Source organism: Teleopsis dalmanni, chromosome 1, assembly GCF_002237135.1.
Source record: "Teleopsis dalmanni isolate 2A chromosome 1, ASM223713v2, whole genome shotgun sequence".
Lineage (NCBI taxonomy): Eukaryota > Metazoa > Arthropoda > Insecta > Diptera > Diopsidae > Teleopsis > Teleopsis dalmanni.
The window spans coordinates 228,698,491-228,709,566 of NC_051846.1; the positions used below are offsets into that span (position 1 = coordinate 228,698,491).

An 11,076-nucleotide genomic window follows, 5' to 3' on the forward strand; every position below is an offset into this window, starting at 1 on the left:
GTGATAAAGTTTATTTCGGAGCACGCAGTGGATGGGGATCAAAATACTCCCGAAACAGGCATTCCGGTAAATAAAAGACATGTTTTTTGTTTTACATATTAATAACAACAATTTCTGTTTTCTTTTACAGTATCAGCAATCAGGTTCCTATGAGATAGAATTTTTAGAGAGTGAAGAAATTATAGATAAAAACTTATCAATGCTTTATACATCAAAGATCCTGTACCACAAACAATTATATCTCAACCAAATATTTTAGAACCCTATTTAGAAAATATCGAAAAATCAATTATAAACCATTATATGATAATATTCTACCAGAAAATGAATATAACATATTATTATATCCCAAACAAATACCAGGAGGTTTCACTAATTTAAGCTCAAATAATATACCTGTAGGAGTTCAAATAATATTAAGTTTCGGACCAAATTATTGTCCAATACAAATCCCTGAGATAACAGATTATTACCAAGCGATAAGAAAATACAATGATAATTATTTAGAATCTTTTATAAACTTGAGTATATGTGACCCATTAAAAATGGAGTCACACTATGAAAAACTGTTGAACATAATAGAACAGAAACAAAAACTTCCTTTCAAATAGCTCTAAAGCAACTATACGAATATGCATCAGACTACCTAAATAAACACAAAGATATAGTAATAGTACAATCAGATAAGTGTAAATCTACAGTGCTTATGAAGCGAATAGATTACATGGAAAAAATGTATACAATGAACACCAATAAAACCCGAGGTATATATATATTTATTAGTTCAAATTGTAATTTATTGTAATAATTTATTGGTTAAGGATCGATTTTATCTATTGTAATGGTTAAGGATCGATTTTATCTATTATAATGTTCAACCAATAAAACACTACAAATTAAATATCCCCATAACTTTATATATAAGTCATATCCAACTTTAATTGATTGAATATATTATTCTCCTTAACTTAGATCTTTTAACACCAAATCAAGCCAAATCACTAGCTGTCTCCAAACCAACTTCTGAAACTATATTATCCACCTCAACTGATCTAATTGAAACCCCGGACATGCAAATGAGTACATATAATGTTAATTTAAATGAAACAAATCCATGTAACTTTTATGGCGGTCGGTTACCCCAAAATGTACTTTTTTCAACATTGTATCCAAAAATGATACCTGGTGGGTTCCATAACCTAAGTGGTCGCCAGGTACCAAAGGAAGTGCAAATATTGTTGAGCTTCGGCCCAAAGTATAGCCCTATCAAAACACCTACTATAGAGGACTATTACGTAGCTTTGGATAGCTATAATGAAATATATCAGAATCAATTTATAAATTTAAACTACCAAAGTCCGTTAGAGATGCAGCTGCATTATACTCAATTTTTAAAGGCCATGGAAGATTATCAAGAACCTCAGCAAACTCAACAAATATTATTTCAGTTATATAAGTATACTTCCGAATATTTACAATCACAAAAAGATTTGATAATAATACAAGCAGATAAAGGCCAGTCTACATGCTTAATGAAAAAATCTGAATATATACAGAAGATGTATGTGTGGATAAACCATAACCTAGAGATAGGATCCTACATTTTGTATACAGAAAACCAACGAGCCTTGTTTAATTGCTTAGCTGCAAAATATCGAAGAATAGTTAAGCCACTTATTAGATGGCATCGACAGGAACCGTCCTCATTTCCAAAGTCTATACTAATAAGCTTGCAACAAATGTTAACAATATCCAGTCCTACCTTACCATATCTATATGGCACCGTGAAATTACACAAAAAGGAGCAACCTATGAGGCCCATTTGCAGTCCGCTAGGTTGGTACATCCATCCACTCCATCAGTTAATACATCATGTGTTAAAAAAGACCTTGTCAAACCGCATGTCCGCACACAATCTGACCAATATGAGCTGTTTAACAGGGCATATCTTACAGCTTCAGCCTTTACCAGATTATGTATTCGTGTCCATGGACATAAGAGACATGTATCCAAGAACCAATATAACATCCCTATGGCGCACCTTGAAAAATCTTATGTGCTTGCCTTGGTTTCTTGAATCATGTCCCATACCCATATCAATGCTTAATATGGCATTAGAGTATATATTAAATACTGGGAACTATTTTACCTTTGAAGATAAATGCTATATTCAGGCAGAAGGGTTACCACAGGGGGGTGCAGCCTCTGGAATTCTAGCAACAATTCATCTCGACTCCCAAATAGAGATCCACACTCCAGCTTTATTTCATAAGCACAAAGTGCATTCTTGGTGGAAGTACGTCGATGATGTCTTATTATATATGTCACGCCACAATATACCTTCTTTTATGGATACATTTCAAGAGTTGGTGGGTTATGAAATCACCTATGAGATAGAAACCGAAAATCCATCATTTGACAATTATCCAAGAATATCTTATTTAGATTATAATATCATACGTGCCCCATCTGGATATCTGATATCCTTGTATCGGAAAAAACAACAGTCGATGAGGATGCTGCACTATACGTCGCATATCTCCTTCCAAGTCAAAAGATCAACTTTACTTTATCATCTACGACGTATTATTTATAGAACTAGTATAGAGTACTTAGAACAGGATCTATATAATTGTATAACACAAATCCTAATAAATAGTTATCCATACGCAATGATCCAAGATGTGTTACATCATATCTCCATATCGTATATGCAACAAAGTTCTAGATACATCCAAAAGCCAACATACGCACGTTATCAATTGATAACTAAATATATAAGAACATCATTCTATCCTGGTTTGCAAGATAAACATCCGCGTCCACGTCGATATAGGAGAAGCTTTGTGTTCAGCTGCGACGAAATATCAAAAACAAAAAATAAACGAAATCTTTACCTGCACCAACCTTTTAAAACATTTTCTATGGAATTACAAAAACAACTACCTTGTATGAAAATTGCATTTTATATTTTCATTTTAAAAATATCGCGCAGAATTTGCGCGATACTCTTGATTTTTATATTATATAACGCAAGTATACCAGTTATTTGTGAGTTTTAAAATAAGAAGCAAATTTTAAGAGTTATTTCTGTGCGAGAAAATAAAAGGCATATAATAATAATTATTTTTGATGAATATAATAAAAATCAAATTTAATAATTATTTTTTGAGTTTTATTTTAAAATGCAAATGATAACAGTTATAACATGATTTTTATTTTTTTTATGATAACTGTTACGGTCCCTGCTTAGAAGACGTTAAAAGAACTGCCGTCGTCGGCCAAACGAGCGCCTTTTTTAATTAGGTGCTCCAGTGACCACACTTTAAAAATCAAAGTAATTTGAGTTTATTAACAAATGTTAAATAGACTTTCACCTTCCTTTATATTAACAATAGTTCACTGACACTTTATATTTATATAAAAAAATTTTGTATAAAATATTTACTATATTTCAGAAATTTTTAAGGAGATCAATTTTTTAAACACTTTTATCACAACAGGGTTACCAACTATAATGGTAAAGGGTTACCATTATGTTTTGGTATAAGTTATGTATACCAAAACATAATCTTATATGTGAAAATTATTAAAATATGAATTATTAAAAATATACCATAGATAATTCATAAAATATTCCTCCTAAAACACATTTATACCTCAATATAAATTAATATTTAAAATTGTTATTATACTAGATTGTTTAACAACCAAAATATTGATTATAGAAAAAACAATTAACTAAAATTATCTACCAAAGACTATTAACTATACTTAGCTTGGAAGCAACACTTTTTAAATCAAATACATTTAACATTTTATTACATATAAAGCTTTTTTAAAAATTACACGTAAGTACTAATTTGTATTTATTCTACATATATCTACCTAATTTTGAAAAATATATATTATTTGTTCATATAACATTAATAATAATAATAAATCTAAAATTAGCTTACTAACATTGTAGAATAATAACTTACTCCATACAATATATAACATTACTTAATTGTACAATAATTATTAATACATTATATAGAGCTTAAAACTTAAACTGTAGATTTTATTAAAAATTAAAAATTAAAACTTAAAATTAAAGAATAAATATTGTAATTAAACTTATTAAAATTGTTTAAATTGTTTTTATTAAAAATTATTAAAATTGTTTTTATTAAAATTATTAAAATTGTTTTTACACCAACAATATCACATAGCAATCTACATATCAGAATAAAAATTAAATAATACAATTAAAACCACAAATACCTAATATACTTTTTTATTAAAATTGTTTACATCATATCATATTGATATTAACCAAAAATAATTTTTATATTCTCTATATTATACTGATCTGTCTCAAATCTATAGCATATACTATATAAAACATCATACAACTGACAATCACTTTTATGCACCATCATTAACAATATACTAATTATATTGTGTCCATAATTCTAATTATCAAACGTATGTATTATAACATGTATTAATATATCTACCTTCAGTTGTTTATATATTCTTATTCTCTCTTACAGAGACTACATATTATCATCTCTACGTACAACTACATAAACAAAAACGTAAGACTCAATATTTCAATAGCATCTTTAAATTATCTCTATTATACTGATCTGTCTCAAATCTATAGCATATACTATATAAAACATCATACAAAAGACAATCACTTTTATGCGCCATCATTAACAATATACTAATTATATTGTGTCCATAATTCTAATTATCAAACGTATTATATAATGTATTAATATATCTACCTTCAGTTGTTTATATATTCTTATTCTCTCTTACAGAGACTACATATTATCATCTCTACGTACAACTACATAAACAAACACGTAAGACTCAATATTTCAATAGCATCTTTAAATTATCTCTAATATTACTACATTTTATCATATATATCTATTAACTATTAAATAATACTAAAATTGATTTAAAATAAAATAATTTCATTCTAATACTTTATTGTAACAAATTACCTATTATATTATTCAATAATCAATTATATCCATATTACTATCTCCTCAATTCTCAATCTTCTCCTCCTCAATCTTCCTTAATTAACCCATTCTAAATAAATCTTTATCCATATCTTAATTTATATATAGCCTATCTTCTATATTAAAAATCCTAATTCCATCAATAATACCTCAAAAATTAACTTAAATTATATTTGTATAAATCTCGTAAACATAAAATATAAAAATTATAAATAAATGAATAATGTCACATAAATAAATTATTGTATCAATATACTATATTCTATTGAACATCTATACTTATATATTTTATTCATATAAACACTTCCTGTATACATTATTCACCAACTTATATATACCTTTATCAACTGTATCCAACAATTCTCATGTAATTAATTCAAACAGCATTTTATGTAATCCACGTAATATATAAATATATAATAAACAAAAACTATCATTATACCATCCAAACCTTAAAAATTGTTATCATATCACTTTTAAATAATATCTTATAAATATTAAAAAACTTTACCAATTTAAATTACAATGTAACCTATAATATTGATGACTTCACAAAACATGTAAAATATACCTAAAACCATACCTACTACTTCTTTTTTATTTTTATTTAATTCTATTTAATTTTAAAATTATCCTCTATTAAACATAACTAATTAGCCCAAAAAAATGGATATTAACTATACCGACGAAGAGTTGCAGATTGCAATCAAACAGCTTTAGATGAAAATTTATTTGATGAGCCTACTCATCAACCAAACCTTACTTCTACTCAAACTACTACACACCAGTGTCATATAGCTCCAATAATAACACCGAGAACCATCTCCGATCATATCCAATTACATGAGCATACATCTCAACCTTATTCAAATTCATCACACCTATATATATCAAGTAATTATTATCATTTATTTGTACTTCTAAAAATTATATTCCCTCCATATTAACAACCTTCATAAATATTAATTCATCTCCATTTTTTATTTCTTTATCTATTCATACATATGTTTGTAATTATTTCTTTACTCAACTATACAGATACTAACCCAGACTTACCTATACACATCAACACTCTACCTGCAATTAACACCCAACAACCTCCGATTTTATCTGCAACTACCTCATTCGCTATAACAAACAACTACACTTCAACCAATTTTAAAACAATATCAACAACCTCACATCTATCACAACCAAATCTTAATGGTAAAGTAATTATATACACTATTTCTTATCTTTTTTTATATTTTATAAAAATCATGTACAAGTCTCTATCACTATCATCTCAACCAATTATAATTACATAATTATTAAACCAAAATTAAAACTATTATCAAAAATATGAAATATCAAAAATTATTAAAAATGTTATACATTATTAAAAATACCATCATTAATCCATATTAAGTTATTGAAAAATTATTATATTGTTATAATTAAAATCAAAATATCCAAGAATATTCCAAAAACATTACTAATTATTACATATTATCAATATTATTATTAAGATATTAGAAATTATTAGAGATTACAGTCACAATAAAGCAAATAAATTTATAAAACAAAAATAGAGACTATACATGAAAAATTCTAATACGACATTCAATATAACGGAAATCTATGACTCCATTAAGAACTAATCTTATTTTGACCACCACTATATCATATTTCTCTAGCTTCAATAACTACCACCACAACAACAGATGTTTATTCTACAACCTTACCTTCCACATCATTCCGATCACGAGAAATAGTTATACACACAACTACCACCTCCGTACATCAAAATATTCCTTCTCTAGATCTACAAAATTATAATGTAAATAGCTCTAGTACTATATCTACTGCTATTTGTGCACCTGTTACCGTATCATCAAAACCAAATCTAAAAAGATTGTCAAAACGTCCTATACCACCTAATAGTATAACTATACCTAATTATCATCCACCATCCCTAGCATCTCTTTTCCCAAGGCCTTCTCTCCAACCATTTATGGCTTCATCTGTGCTATCTTTAACTCCCAAATTATTTACTACGCTACCAGATGTGTCCCAACTTATAAATCTATATCCTCGTGCCATACCTCGTGGTTTCACTAATCTCACTAACATAACTGTACCTATAGAGGCTCCAATACTTCTCAGTTTTGGACCCAAATATTGTCCAATAGCCCCTATGTCGATATTATGAAAAAACTAAGAACAAAGATATATTTCCAAGAAACATATACAAAGAAATCAAGGATATGTTAATTAGTAGACCTTCTTTACCATATCTATATGGTACAATAAAAACCCATAAAAATAATACCCATATACGCCCAATATGTAGTCCTATAGGGTGGTATATATCACCCCTACATAAATTAGTACATTATATATTAGACACAACACTCTCTGATCGTATATCATCACACAATATCTCCAACATTAATTACCTTACAGGCCATATATTAGGTTTACGACCAATACCTAATTATGTCTTGGTATCACTAGACATTAAGAATATGTATCCTAGTACCCCAACATTCCCTCTAATAAAAACTTTGCACAACTTAATGAAGCTACCATGTTTCAAAGAAAAATGCCCTGTTAAGCCAACTTGGCATCATATTTTTCTTTTTTATATGTATTAATATTAACTAATGTTATTTTTTAAATTAGAGATCAATCAAGTGTAACAAATGTTCTGTATCACGATAGAATAATCAATTGTAACAATTTATTTGTAACATTTGTATTGTTTTTAAAAACCTGTTTTTACATTGTTGTTGCTATTTTTTATATACGAAGAAATAAAATTATGGTTCGTGCGTTCACGTGCTTAACGAAATATCAATTGTCGATTTTTTAATTAATTTTTTCAATTTTAACAAACCCATTCGAACCGTGGGTAAAAAAAAGGAGGTGAATTGGTGCAAGAGCTCAGTATTTAAGGTTTGATCATAAACTAGGAATACTTTACAATTCACTCTTTTTTACATGCCCCATTCCACTCAACCTATTAGAACAATCAAAAGACTTCATCATAAAACATGGTAATTACTTTTCATTCGATGATAAATATTACCAACAACTCGATGGATTACCTCAAGTAGGTAGTGTTTCAGGCTTATTAGCTACTATATATATAGAATCAAAAAAAGAGATACATTCAAAATCTCTATTTAAATCATATCGTATCCACGCTTAGTGGAAATTCGTAGATGATATACTAATATATTTACCTCATTCAAATATTGAACCATTTTGTGAAGCATTTGCAAATTTCGTAGGATACAATTTAACCTACGAAACACCCAATCCATCATACCATAACTATCCATGCATATCATACCTATACAAAAAACCACAACAATCACTAAGGACATCCCATTATTCGTCGCATATTTCTTACCATATAAAGAAAGCAACAATATTATATTACTTACGGCGAATAATATATAGAACAAGTATAGAATATCTATTAAATGACTTATCTGATTGCATAAATCAATTATTGCTAAATGGTTATCCACTAATGCTAATAATGCATGAATTGAAAGCTTTAATACTAGGATATCCTTGTATATCCTCACCATACATCCAACATCCAGATCCCATTCGCATAAACATGCTATATATTTAACCATATGAAATACAAAATATAACACTGTATCCACATCTATCTATACCCATACCCATGGCCAAGCAGTATAACAAAAGCATAGTATATAGCTGTGAGGAAATATCCTCATTCTTACGCCAATCATTAAAACCTTTAAATGTAGGAAATCCAACTTTTTCTCATTCTAAAACCCTATTTTCATTATTACATGTCATTACGTTCTATACATTCAAATAGAAATCTGACACTCAAACACAAAATATTATTAACAACATGTAAAGATTGTGGTATGGGATTTTTATGTACAGGCAAAGGTATATCTAGCGAAATAATAAAAGGATATATTAAAAGATCTATCATCACCTCTATATAATCATTCAAAAACCTATCAACATACAATATCAACTCGTCCAATGGAATTACTTTATACAACAAAATTAACACTACCACAACAATTAAAACGGTATAAAACAATATACATATCAATGGGTATGGAGATGGATTCAACACAAAATTACAACTTAACACCTTATTTCATAGCCCATAGTTTGGATACATATATCAATCGATTTAAACCTACATTACCTATGCATCATCGAAGAAAAGCTAAAGGCAAAATCTTAACTATATCAAAAATAGATGATCAACAATCATAAACCTACAAAATTACCTCATCCAAATGTCAGTCTATATATATTATATTAGAAGTTATAGAAGGTAGTGAATAAGTTCCTTTAAAAAAATAATTACTTTTATTAATTACAATTATTATTTTAGATAATAATATTTGAAGATGGTGCGGAATTCCGTAATAGGATGTAAGATATTTAAGGGAATGTATGAATTTCCTAAAAATGACGAATGAAGGTACAAAATCAATAATTGGGGATTTAAAATATATGTTTTATGTTTAATGTGATTTGTTTGTTTTTATGGCAATAAGACAATGAAGGTGGTATAGTTATTAATTCTATAAGTCCCAAACTTTCTACATTAGTTAGGCCATTATTGAATAGTAATGATATATCTGTTTCTGAAAGAACCCCAAGAAAAATATAATTAAGAGAAGATTTTACAGCTGTAGTTAAAGAATTAAAAACTGTAGAAAAAGTTGTTGACGAAAAAGATATTATAATCCAATTAAAAGATGAGTAAATTCGTTTAGTTAATGAAAGATTAGCAAAAAAAATTTTCTGAATGTAGGGCATTAAGTAGTGTAGCAGAAAGGTCTGAAGTTGATTTTTTAAATCAACTTTGTGACAAACTTCCACAAAGTTTGCAGGTATCCCTTAGAAGTAGTTGAAAGAACTGCCGTCGTCGGCTAAACGGGCGCCTTTTTTAATTAGGTGCTCCAGTGACCACATTTTAAAAATCAAAGTAATTTGAGTTTATTAACAAATATTAAATAGACTTTCACCTTCCTTTATATTAACAATAGTTCACTGACACTTTATATTTATATAAAAAAATTTTGTATAAAATATTTACTATATTTCAGAAATTTTTAAGGAGATCACTTTTTTAAACACTTTTATCACAATAGGGTTACCAACTATAATTGTAAAGGGTTACCATTATGTTTTGGTACAAGTTATGTATACCAAAACATAATCTTATATGTGAAAATTATTAAAGTATGAATTATTAAAAATATACCTGAGATATTTCATAAAATATTCCTCCTAAAACACATTTATACCTCAATATAAATTAATATTTAAAATTGTTATTATACTAGATTTTTTAACAACCAAAATATTGATTATAGAAAAAACAATTAACTAAAATTATTTACCAAAGACTATTAACTATACTTAGCTTGGAAGCAACACTTTTTAAATCAAATACATTTAACATTTTATTACATATAAAGCTTTTTTAAAAATTACACGTATGTACTAATTTGTATTTATTCTACATATATCTACCTAATTTTGAAAAATATATATTATTTCTTCATATAACTTTAATAATAATAATAAATCTAAAATTAGCTTACTAACATTGTAGAATAATAACTTACTCCATATAATATATGTATATACCTTCATATGTGTACAAAAACTTCAAGAGAAACATCAAGAAAACCGTTGCTTTTGATATTCCATCTTATTTGGGTTAAAATCAATATTCCATTGTTACCATCTCCTCCAGGCTGAAAAACTAGATGTGTGTATGTTGTCACTTTTGCGTACACTGTTGTCTCTGTTCCAACTTATATTATTGCAGAATTCACGTTGCATGGTCATATCGTGTTCATTTCTCGTTTTGTACCATGGAAGCCAGTCTTTCATTAAAAATGTAAATTACGCATTTGCTGGTTTCTAACCATAACAAAAGCAATTAGTGCATTACACGCAAAGTTATTTATTTTCTAAATCTTGAATTAACGTACGGAAAATAGCAAATTATATACTTTTTAGGCAAACCCACGCCAACGCACAA

At 27.8% G+C, this 11,076-nt stretch overlaps 1 protein-coding gene across 1 annotated transcript; it reads left to right on the forward strand.

The window, feature by feature from the left end:
• Window positions 1-953: 953 nt before the first annotated feature.
• Window positions 954-1,228, forward strand: LOC119667941 (the record flags this gene model as incomplete). The annotated part of the gene is given in 1 exon segment (XM_038077295.1): window positions 954-1,228. A coding segment is annotated over 1 exon segment (158 nt), but the record flags the coding sequence as incomplete, so codon positions are not given.
• Between the last annotated feature and the right edge of the window lie 9,848 nt (window positions 1,229-11,076).